This window comes from Pristis pectinata, chromosome 2 (assembly GCF_009764475.1).
Source record: "Pristis pectinata isolate sPriPec2 chromosome 2, sPriPec2.1.pri, whole genome shotgun sequence".
NCBI lineage: Eukaryota > Metazoa > Chordata > Chondrichthyes > Rhinopristiformes > Pristidae > Pristis > Pristis pectinata.
The window spans coordinates 103,508,562-103,521,162 of NC_067406.1; the positions used below are offsets into that span (position 1 = coordinate 103,508,562).

The 12,601-nt window shown below is 40.6% G+C and overlaps 1 protein-coding gene across 2 annotated transcripts in view; it reads left to right on the forward strand.

Moving 5' to 3' along the window:
* Positions 1-12,601, forward strand: part of egf (epidermal growth factor) — a 95,157-nt gene that overhangs the window by 22,938 nt on the left and 59,618 nt on the right. For both annotated transcript variants that reach the window (XM_052045463.1, XM_052045474.1), the window contains exons 2-4: positions 2,306-2,437; positions 5,124-5,323; positions 8,339-8,520. In XM_052045463.1, coding sequence (XP_051901423.1) covers positions 2,306-2,437; positions 5,124-5,323; positions 8,339-8,520 — 514 coding nt within the window. The remainder of the gene's footprint in view (positions 1-2,305; positions 2,438-5,123; positions 5,324-8,338; positions 8,521-12,601) is intronic.

The following is a 12,601-nucleotide window of genomic DNA, read 5'->3' on the forward strand; positions in this document are numbered from 1 at the left end:
GGTCAATGTTGCAGTTAGAATGCCTGTGTTACTAACAGCAGGGCTGTGGGATATGCCCAGCAGGTCAGACTGGAGACAGAAAAACTGAGTCAAATCACAAATGGATGACGGGCAGAAATGGCCGTTCTGACACACAGAAAGAAAGAATGAATGATGTAAAGTTAGAGAATTTGCTATTGAGTCCTGAAGGCTGTTTCATGCCCAGACAGAAGATGAGGGGTTGTTTAGCAAGCTTGTGTTGGGTCTCATCATAACAGTGCAGGAGGCCACAGGCCAATAAGTCAGATTGGGGGTGGGGTGCAGAATTAAAATGGCAGGCAATGGGGAATTAAGGATCGCCCCTGCAATTACTCAATGCCTCATCATTAGAGAAAATCAATGGAGCTGGAGGAACTGGAAGAAGGGAATGGAATCCTTACAGGAGCCAGGGTGGGAAGAAGTATAATCAAAATAGCTTTAGTGAATGTTTGAGTCTAGCCTCTTCCCTGAGATGGAGACAGAGAGTTCCAGAAAGGGAAGGGAAACTTCAGAGATGGACCACTTGAAGGAGAGAGCAGGGTGAAAATTGGCAGCAAAAGGAATGAAATTTTTGAGTTCTGCATGAATCCATAAGCAGCACCGATGAAGTCATTGATATATTGGAAAAAGAGTCAAGCCAGTGTTCACACAGGACTGAAACAAAGGCTTTTCCACATATCCTATAAAAAGACAGGCATACCTTGGGCACATGCAGGTGCCCAGAGCTTTGATTCTGGGGAAGGGACTGGAGTTGAGGAAGAATGAGAAGATAAGTTCAGCTACTCCCTCTATTAGTTATCTCTCTCCCACTCTGACTCTGCCTGTCTGTCAGTGCCTCCTACACTGTCACACTAAGGCCCAATGCAAGCTTGAGGAACAACACCTCATCTTCCTTCCAGACAGATTTTGGCCTTCCAGACTTAATATTGAATCCTCCAACTTTTCTAATTTTTTGCTTTCTTTCTCTCTGCATCAGAACTGGCCATTTCTGCCAGTCATCCATCTGTGACTTTGGCTCAGTTTTTCACTCTCCACTAGTACCGTCTGACCTGCTGGGCATATCCAACAGCTCTGCTATTTGCAACACATAACACAGAGAAAGAAACATTAGAAGCAGTTTACAGTATATTACATTAAGTCATTTGGTTTCGCTCTATCAGATTTATTCACTTTGTTCTACCCATCCCTCCCTTACATTCTCTGCTGCTGAAAACTAACTTGTTTTCTCTCTTTCCCTGTTCTTACAAAGCATCTCAGACTTGAAACATTAACTCTGTTTTTCTTTCCACAGAAGCTACCTGACATGTTGAGTGTTTCCAGCATTTTCTGCTTTTATTTCAGATTTCCAGCATCTGCAATTTCTTTTTGCATTTTATTTATGTGATGTCCATAAGGTAATGCCCAAGAAATTTCATAGAAATGCATTTGACTATTATGAAGCCAATGAAGGAGACACCATGGCAGGTGATGAGGTAAGTTTGAAGGAGCAACTTGGAGGAGGTCCAGATTTGGAAATTAATAGAGAATTAATACCAGAATTGATGGCCTGGACCAACAAAGCAATAGGAATTGATGGTGGGCTGAAGGGATGAGACTTGAGTTGGAGGAATGTGGATTCTTGGTTTGTTTTAGGACTGGGGAAGATTACAAAGATAGAGAGCTGTGAGGAGATGCGGGGACTTGAACACAAAACTAGGAACTAAAATTGAAGTTTGGAGGAATAAAGAAGCCAAAATAGGCTAGTAAGGCTGATTGATGTTCAGGACATGTTACAGGTTAGGAAACAAGAGAATTTCAAATTATGGGGAATGAAAAAATTGGAGGTATTAGAATGTTTATTTCCCTTTTCATTAATTGGCCCACCCAAGCCACCTCAACTTATAAAAACACCTGTAAAAATGCATTACTATTATCATAAAGGATTGTTTGTTTAATTGCAGAGAACAGAAGTCTCATCTTAAGTCTACTAACCAAAATGCTTTCTCAGTTTAAATTCCTCTGAATAAAAATATCTTTAAAGATGTTATGCTGAATAATGATCAAGATAAGGATGTCAACACTTATATAATATAAAGAACATTTTGCATATATAATATTGTGAAGTATGATTTGCAGATAAACTATGTCAACATTGTTCAGTAGTTCAGACAAAACAACTTGATTTCTTCCTCCAGCCAAGATTTTTATGCTGTTTACATGTGTAACATGACCAATCACTGCATTGTGGGTCAGAATCACAGCAAATAGTTTGCTGGCTTGTCACACTGTTGTAAATCCTATCTTTCAGACATCGATGAATGTTTTGATGGTGGGCTTGGAATTTGTGGTCAGATCTGTACCAACTTGCCAGGTTCATACACCTGCTCCTGCCTGGCTGGTTACACACTGGAGGACAATAAATGGTCTTGTCATCCAGACTGTAAGTCACTGATCAACTGATTACATGGTGTTTAAAAGCAAAAGGAAAACAAAAGTAAAGAAAAACAAAAAACAAAAGTGGAAACTTAATATGTTAGTAATACCGAGGATCTGATCAACATTCATGCTCAGATGAATGAGTTGTATAATGAAATTCTAAGTTCGATACTTCTCTGACCACCAGTGATTTCACTGCTTTTGACCTTGAGGCATGAATTATTTCTAAAGACAAAATGTTAGAAATCCAAAGGAAGGGTGGCCTGTTTTAACAGAGAAATATGGGGTTAGATGTATAAAGTTTGTCAATAAAACTTGGACAAAAAAATTTTGATCTCAAATGCCACTGTAGTCAACATAGAACTAAAGATTGTAAACTGAGCTGGTGGAGAGCTGTTGGCAAAAATCTCAGCCAGGTGTTAAATTCTTAGGAAAAACCCGAACCCAAGTACTTCAGCATTCTAATGTCATTTACGTAAGTGAAGTCTACATATTCTAAATATGCTAACATCAATCTGCTCTATGCAAACAGAAAATCCCAAAACATGTGGAGGGTGCTGGATATATGAACAGACAGCACATGAAATATTTTGCCTGGGAGGTGGCTATTAATCCTCATGGTCTTGCACTGCTGTCCACTTAAGGCCTGGGTAATAGAAGAGAACCTGAGAACCTCTTTCAGTAAAACAAAGTTGTTTTTCTATTACCGAAAGGAGTCTGAATAATCTTATGAATTGTTGACAACCAGCTCTGGTCCAGGATTATGAAGGTTAATTGCAAGGAAAATGAAATACAATAAAACTATAAATTTCATTGATATGCCAGTTAATACATTGAATGATTACAGATTTCATTCTTTATCATTATATTTGCATTTCTTTTGCAGGAATATTCCACATATTTCTTTTTGTTAGCTTTTCTTATGTTAGACTTCCTTGGTGCCATTATGTCATTCTCAGCAAATTTTAACTTCCTTCTTCAGTTAATGTGACAGAGTGAGCATGCTGAAATATTTTCCTGCCTCATAAAAAGCAATTTTCTCTCCATTAAGTACCTTCTTTATCAATCATTAACTGTAACTGGACAATCACTGAGCCTGGAATCATAAATGAAAAACAAACAAAACCACAGATACCAGAATCTGAAACAAAAGCAGGAATGCAGGAAGAACACAGTATCTGTGGAAAGAAAACCCAGTGTATGTTTCAGGTCGAAGACCTTTCATCATCAGTATAAACATAGATTGCAGCACTTTGTATTACAGCTCTTGATACACTTACTTCATGAGGCAGGCTTTTATTTAGTAGATTTTAGCTGGACAAAGTTGTCATCTTCTGACAGCATTTCACAATATCATATTATACTTGGAACTACTACTACTGCAGTCACTGCTAGTAAAAAGGCTATGTAAATTATTAAATACAATCAACACACTCACTAATAAATACCATGAATTTCTGAGAATCCTGTTAAAATGTTTGAAACTTGGTTATATTTTATGTCATGTTCATACTCAGCATTGTTGTAAGGTAAAACTGTCAATTTCAATTACTTTCAATTTTGCAGAAATAAGAATAACAGTCAAGAAGATTAAAACAGATGATTTCTTTTAAGCAGTTATGATCACTACCTGATATCACTGTGAGCCTATTCCAATGCTTTTCTAGCCCTTCCCATATTCCTGCTGACATATTTGACAGTAGTTGAGGAAATGCTCAAGAACGTACAGATGAAGGTACAAGAGAAGAATTCAGAAATAGAGCTATTAAAATGATTATGGGAATATAAGTACATTGTGGATCAGTCTTATAGAGTGCATTTGTCATTTGAAATCTTCCTCATGGTCACTGTTCTTCTGAATTATAGTTTGGAGAGTCTGTTATTCCTGGTGAATGGTGAGGCCTCTTTGCCAAAGCAGGCAAATAGTGATTCTTGAACCCTAATTTGTTCATCTCCACTTCAATGCACTCCCTTGACCCATCTAAATATTCGAGACATTTTCTGACAACCAGTAAAATTCTGCAGTGTTCCCTTAGTGATGTTTCTCATCCGTGGAAGATATGAGGAAATAACTGAATAAATTGCTTCTTGTTAGCTGACACTGCAGGTGGTCCAGTATTAGAATGGGAGGGCTCAGCGGTGCACGGACAGCCAACAGTGGATATTGTCTGGAGACTTCTTGAAGCATGCGACACATCTCTGCTACTGTCTCCTATCTTATTTCTGTCCCACCCTTCCTAAGTAGCTGGCTGGAATGAATCTGTAACAAAGCAATATAAGCAGATTATTTGCCTTGGATGTCTCCTGAGCTCCTTTGCAGACATGTTCTTGCAGGGTCTCCTCAGCCAAATGCATATTGCTAATCATAATGATTAGTCTATTGCACATTGATGAACAGCTCACGTGATCAATCAATTAGCTTTATGACATGGTACACCTATGCCTTAAGTGTCTGTTATACAAGTGAGAGCCCAGTTTGATTCATTCTCTCAGTGTAGTGATGTGTGGAATCCATTAAGTCCAATCAATAACTGCAGACAATATGGAAAATAATTAGGAAATATCCGCCACTCCGAGTATTCCCGTAGAGTAATCCCAACTAATGGAGGTGTTACTGCTAATCTTATTAGTAATTTTCAGACACCAGAGTGTTTCAGTTTATGAATTTATATGGTTTTAATTTCTTTAAGCTCCTCCACCCTACCTGATCTTCAGCCATGGTAATGCAATATATAAGATTGACAGAGAGGGAACGAACCACCAGAGGATTGTGACAAATTCTGGGCTATCAGTTCTCTTGGATTTCCACTACAGGAATGGAAAGATCTACTGGGCAGATACAGAGAATGGGCTATTACAACAGGCCTTCATAAATGGCACAAACAGAAAGGTGAGTGCATATAGGAGACTGCAGACGCTGATGCAGGGTTTCGACCCAAAACATCGAAAATTCCTTTCCTCCCACAGATGCTGCTTGACCTGCTGAGTTCTTCCACCAGATTGTTTGCTACTGAAGGTGAGTGCATAGCTCTGAAGGTAGAGTATTCAGGCTTTATTCCTGTACATTTTAAGATTGTGACAGATTGTGACAGGGGCGGCATGGTAGCGTAGCTGTTAGCGCGACGCTATTACAGCGCCAGCGATCGGGTTTTGATTCCCGTCGCTGTCTGTAAGGAGTTTGTACGTTCTCCCACGTCTGCGTGGGTTTCCTCCGGGTGCTCCGGTTTCCTCCCACATTGCAAAGACATATGGGTAGGTTAATTTGGGTTTAAAATGGGCAACACGGGCTCGTTGGGCCAGAAGGGCCTGTTACCACGCTGTAAATAAATTTTTTTTACATTTTTTCTTTAAAATTTAAATTTAAAAGATTCCTCAGAATGAAATTGACAAATATCAAGGTGGATTTGCACTATTCTTTATTGGACTTGTCAGGGAAAAAAATACTTGTCTGATTTTACACATTATAAAATGGAGAAAATCATGTATATTACTTTAATAATAAAATGCTCTTATACCTATTCCCAAGAAGTCTACTTTACATAAAATCTCTGCAGAATTGGAAATTGAAGAAATAGGAAATTATTGAACTTCTCAAATGAATACAGTAATCTTTGATGTAATTTTGAAACTTAAATGTGACACACTACTTTCCCACTTATTGAGCTTTTCAGAAACAGTTTCTAAAGGGCCACAAATTGGATGGGCATTGGGTGGGAAGGTTCTGCACCCATTTGCTGTTGGATTACCGTTTCTTGAATTGACTTCATTTTGCATCTCAGAGGACTTAACCCAATGCCTCAGATTTGGTGCAAAGGCATTTGATGAATAGCTAACACAATCCCACAGGATATGGCCAAGTTTAGTTCTTTTTTAAAACTCTTGTAGCCATTTAGAAAGCAAACAAGGAAAACTTCATGGTGCTAGAGATCTTAAAGCAGCGCATGTTTGCTCTGTGCTTCCTCAAAAAGTTCTTATTGGATGATTTTGCGTGTTATTGAAAGCATTATTATTTGCATTGCAGATATTTTTCTCGGGGGTGGGTTCTTTTTCACACCTTAAATTAACTTTGTTTTTATGTTGACTGAAATATACAGTTTTGTGGAGAAGTGTAAAAAGCTGGGAGAAGGCATTTTGTGGGCACTGGTCAGCATCAGGTCATATCGACAAACTTCCTAGTCAGTGAGCAAGCGTGGTTCAGCTTGCAGCATGTCTAGCAGGATGCCGATCTTTGTCATTCTGTGGCAAGGCTCTTGCAGCTAACTTGCAGTTATGGGGGCAGCACCACCATAGATTGCCTAGATTACAATGAGTTTCATTCTCCACTGGCATCTTGAAATCAACTGATGTGATATGTACATATGCAAAGATAGATGACCCATATGGCAGTTCTTCACATCAACCACTTCACTTCCTTCATACATCACAACATGGCTCTCCAAAATTACAGGTTATTGTATTTCTGCCTCTGTAGGGATCATTAATAACTGCTGTAAGTTCAGTCTGAAATCTAACCTGAGTGATCACATTTATGATATAATGGAAAAGCAAAAATAACCTGTTGTAAATCTGAAATAAAGACGGAATATGCTGGAAATAGTCAGCATTAATGGAGGGAGACACAGACTTAACATTTCAGGTTAGTGACACTTCAACAAACTACTGGAGCTGCTGAATGTTTCCAGTATTTTTTTAAATTAATTTTTTTAAAATTTTATTTACAATGTGGTAACAGGCCCTTCTGGCCCAACGAGTCTGCGCCGCCCATTTTAAACCCTTATTAACCTACCTGTACGTTTTTAGAATGTGGGAGGAAACTAGATATCTATCAAAGAATGGCTGTGTATGAGGTACAATTAACATTTGTAAGATTATATGTAGATCAGACATAGGCTAGCGGGTGTGTGGAACAAACCATTACATAAATTTTCATGTCAAGCAGTCACAGATAACTTACCTGACACAGGATACTTAAGAGAATCCTATAAAGTAATGCTTTCAAAGGTAGATAAGATAATATAAGATATCTTTATTAGTCACATGTACATCGAAACACACAGTGAAATGCATCTTTTGCGTAAAGTGTTCTGGGGTCAGCCCGCAAGTGTCGCCACCAACAGCGCCAACATAGCATGCCCACAACTTCCTAACCTGTACGTCTTTGGAATATGGGAGGAAACCCACGCAGACATGGGGAGAACGTACAAACTCCTTACAGACAGTGGCCGGAATTGAACCCGGGTCACTGGCGCTGTAATAGTGTTACGCTAACCGATACACTACCGTGCATCAATTGCTGAAAGCGAAGGGAAAGGCTCTATATAAATGTAAATTTTCTTTTCTCTCTACATGCATAAACACATTCACTTTATCAACCATCAAACATATGGACCAAGTCCTCCACCATTCATTGACAGAATCTATTTTGTCTCTTCATTCATATTTTACTTTTGTTTTCTTTAGACCTGCCGATTCTCAAATCTAAGTTCCTTTTCTCCTCCACTTCGGGGGTTGCAAAAATATTCACAAAATTGGAAGTGTATTTACCCCTTTTAGTGTGAAGTGGCTGTATGGCTCTAAATATTCCCAGGAGTCTAAAGAGCTGCTGTAAAAATGTACTTTACACATTGTCCACTCCATCAATGCATTCCCTCCATCCAAGCACGCACCATGTAAAAAGGCACTCAGTAATAATGAAGATTGTGTGCACACAGTTATTTAGCTGAATAAACCTTATTGTAATTTCTAGATTGATATTTTTTGTCAATTCTCTAAAGAAGGAAGTTCACCAGTATGAACAGACAGCTGATTAGTGGTTGAAGTAAATTCAATAAAGATGCACTGTTATCAAATTACTGTTTTTGAAGAAAAGAATAAAGAACACAAATCTGTCCTATTTGCATCACAGACTGTGCGGGCTGTGGGGAAAGGTCTTTTGGGCTTTGCTGTGGATTGGTTACACAACACCATCATTTGGACCAATCAAAAGAAAGGGACCATTGAAATGTCGAACTTACATGGAAAAAATTCCAAGGTCCTGCTGAAAGATCTGATTTTTCCCACGGTCATGGCAGTGGATCCAGAGGAAGGGTAGGACTTTGATTTGTATTTTTCTACCATTCATAATTCAAGCTCACTGGTCTAAATATGCAGCTGTAATGGGAAATCAAATCGGAGTGCAGTCCCAGGCTGGAATAGCGTGGGATTGAAACAAAGGCATAGCATTTGCTATTTTTACCTATCAGTAGGCTTCAGGATCAAAAGCAGTGAACACTTGGATTTTCATGTTAAATTTTAAAAATAGGCATTTTTTCTTGACAATTTTATTTAAAAATTGAAGATATCTTCCTTAGAAACATTTTTGAGAGATTAATATGTTATCCACAACATTATACTGCTTTCTTAACATTTGTGAGTTTTAGATTTAAGTATAAAGTTCTAAAGGCTGAAGTTTCAAAGATATAAATGGTATGTAACTCGGGTGCTGTAATTTTGATATCATGCTATAGATTTAGTGCCTGGATCAAATAAATGTACTTCAGATATAACTGACACTTAGGTGTCACCTGACAACCTAGTGAGTGGGATACTATTCCACTTTGTCTCATCACCCGCCATCCATGATTTTAGTGTACCACAGCCAAATGCAATGTAAAGATTCCAGCTGTTCCAACTGTAAGAGATGAATGGTCCTGTTGTTTTCTGTAGAAACATCGGAACTGCATTTAAAAGGAATCCATTTATGTTCCTCTATGGATAACACCTGCCATGCCCAACATACCGTCCCTATGTACCATAGAACCATAGAACAATACAGGCCCTTCGGCCCACCATGTTGTGCTGACCTTCAAACCACTCCTAAGACTAACTAACCCCTTCCTCCCACATATCACATATCCCTCTATATTACTCCATATGCTTATCTAACAATCTCTTGAACTTGACCAACATATCAGCCTCCACCACCACCCCAGGCAGCGCATTCCATGCACCAACCACTCTCTGGGTGAAAATCCTCCCTCTGACGTCTCCCTTGAACTTCCCACCCATTACCTTAAAGCCACGTCCTCTTGTATTGAGCGTTGGTGCCCTAGGAAAGAGGCGCTGGCTGTCCACTCTATCTATTCCTCTTAATATTTTGTATACCTCAATCATGTCTCCCCTCATCGTCCTTCTCTCCCATGAGTAAAGCCCTAGCTCCTTTAGTTTCTCCTCATAGTCCATACTCGCTAATCCAGGGAGCATCCTGGTAAATCTCGTCTGCACCCTTTCCAACGCCTCCACATCCTTCCTATAATGAGGTGACCAGAACTGGACACAGTACTCCAAGTGTGGTCTAACCAGAGTTTTGTAAAGTTGCATCATTACCTCGCGGCTCTTAAACTCGATCCCACGATTTATGAAAGCTAACATCCCATAAGCTTTCTTAACTACCCTATCCACCTGTGTGGCAACTTTCAGTGATCTGTGGATATGAACCCCCAGATCCCTCTGCTCCTCTACACTGCCCAGAATCCTGCCATTTACCTTGTACTCCGCCTTGGAGTTTGTCCTTCCAAAGTATACCACCTCACACTTCTCCGGATTGAACTCCATCTGCCACTTGTCAGCCCAGCTCTGCATCCTATCAATATCCCTCTGTAAGCTTCGACAGCCCTCCACACTATCCACAATACCACCGATCTCTGTGTCATCTGCAAACTTGCTAACCCACCCTTCCACCCCCTCATCTAAGTTGTTAATAAATATCACAAAAAGTAGAGGTCCCAGAACTAATCCCTGTGGAACACCACTAGTCACAGCCCTCCAATCTGAATGCACTCCCACCACCACAACCCTCTGCTTTCTACAGGCAAGCCAATTCTGAATCCACACAGCCAAACCTCCCTGGATCCCTTGGCCTCTGACCTTCTGAAGAAGCCTACCATGTGGAACCTTGTCAAATGCCTTACTAAAATCCATGTAGAGCACATCTACTGCACTATCCTCATCAATCTTCCTGGTCACCTCCTTAAAGAACCCTATCAGGCTTGTGAGGCAAGATCTTCCCTTCACAAATTCATGCTGGCTGTGCCTAATCAGTCCATGATTTTCTAAATACTCATAGATCCTATCTCTTAGAATCCTTTCTAACAGCTTGCCCACCACAGATGTAAGGCTCACTGGTCTGTAATTCCCTGGACTAACCCTACTACCTTTTTTGAATAAGGGGACAACATTTGCCACCCTCCAATTCTCCGGTACCATCTCCGTGGACAACGAGGACTCAAAGATCCTAGCCAACGGTTCAGCAATCTCCTCCCTAGCCTCACGAAGCAGCCTGGGGAATATTCCGTCAGGACCCGGGGACTTATCTGTCCTAATATTTTCTAACAGCTCCAACACATCCTCTCTCTTGATATCTACATACTCTAGAACATTACCCTTACCAACACTGTCCTCAGCGTCATCAAGACCCCTCTCCTTGGTGAATACTGAAGAGAAGTATTCATTGAGAACCTCACCCACTTCCACAGCTTCCAGGCACATCTTCCCACCTTTGTCTTTTATCGGACATACCTTTACTCTAGCCATCCTTCTGCTCTTCACATACGAGTAAAAAGCCTTGGGATTCTCCTTAACCCTAATCGCCAAAACCTTTTCATGTCCCCTTCTCGCTCTCCTCAGCCTCTTAAGTTCCCTCCTTGCTACACTATATTCCTCACGAGCCCTGTCTGATCCTTGCTGCCTACACCTTATGTATGCTGCCTTCTTTTTCCTAACTAGATGTTCCACCTCTCTTGTCACCCATGGTTCCTTCACCTTGCCATTCCTTCTCTGCCTCACTGGGACAAATTTATCTCTAACATCCTGCAAGAGATCCCTGAACAACGATCACATCTGCATAGTACATTTCCCTTCAAAAATGTCATCCCAATTTACACTCTCAAGTTCTAGCCTTATAGCCTCATAATTTGTCCCTCCCCAATTAAACATCTTCCCGTCCTCTTTGCTCCTATCCCTGTCCGCGACAATGCTAAAGGTTATGGAGCAGTGGTTGCTGTCCCCCAAATGCTCACCCACCAATAGATCTGTCACCTGACCCGGTTCATTACCTAAAACTAGATCTAATATGACATTTCCTCTAGTCGGCCTGTCAACATACTGTTTCAGGAATCTGTCCTGGACACACTTAACAAACTCTTCCCCATCTAAACCTTTGGCACTAAGCAGGTGCCAATCAATATTTGGGAAGTTGAAGTCTCCCACTATAATAACCCTGTTATTTTTGCACCTTTCCAGAATCTGCCTCCCAATCTGCTCCTCAGTATCCCTACTGCTACCAGAGGGCCTATAGAATACTCCCAGTAGAGTAACTGCTCCTTTCTTGTTCCTAACTTCCACCCATACTGACTCTAGAGAGGATCCTTCTACATTATCCACCCTTTCTGCAGCTGTAATAGTGTCCCTGACCAGTATCGCCACCCCTCCTCCTCTTCTCCCCCCCTCCCTATCCCTTTTAAAACATTGAAAACCAGGAATATTCAATATCCATTCCTGCCCTGATGTCAGCCATGTCTCTGTGATAGCCACAATATCGTAGTCCCATGTACTTATCCAAGCTCTCAGTTCATCTCCCTTATTCCTGATGCTTCTTGCATTTAAGTAAATGCATTTCAGCCCATCCGCCTTACTACTTTTATAGCCTGTACTCTGCTTCTCCTTCCTCAAAGCCTCTCTACCTGTTAGATCTGACTTTTCCCCATCCCCTTCTACATCTGACCTACTCCTCCGGTTCCCATCCCCCTCGCAAACTAGCTTAAACCCTCCCGAACCACCCCAGCAAACCTGGCTGCAAGGATATTGGCCCCACTCAGGTTCGGGTGTAACCTGTCCTCTCTGTACAGGTCCCACCTTCCCCTGAAGAGATTCCAATGATCCAAAAATCTAAAACCTTCCCTCCTGCACCAACTTCTCAGCCATGCATTTATTTGCCATCTCCTCCTATTCCTATCTCCACTATCATGTGGCACTGGCAGCAATCCCGAGATTGCTGCCCTTAAGGTAAAGCTGATTTAAATTGATTTTGTTCATTTCTGCACGGTTTGGTAAACAGGCCAACCCTCACTTCAATATTAAACTGTTAAAACGTATGACTGTTAAAAATACGTATCTTTCAAGAATTCTGCTT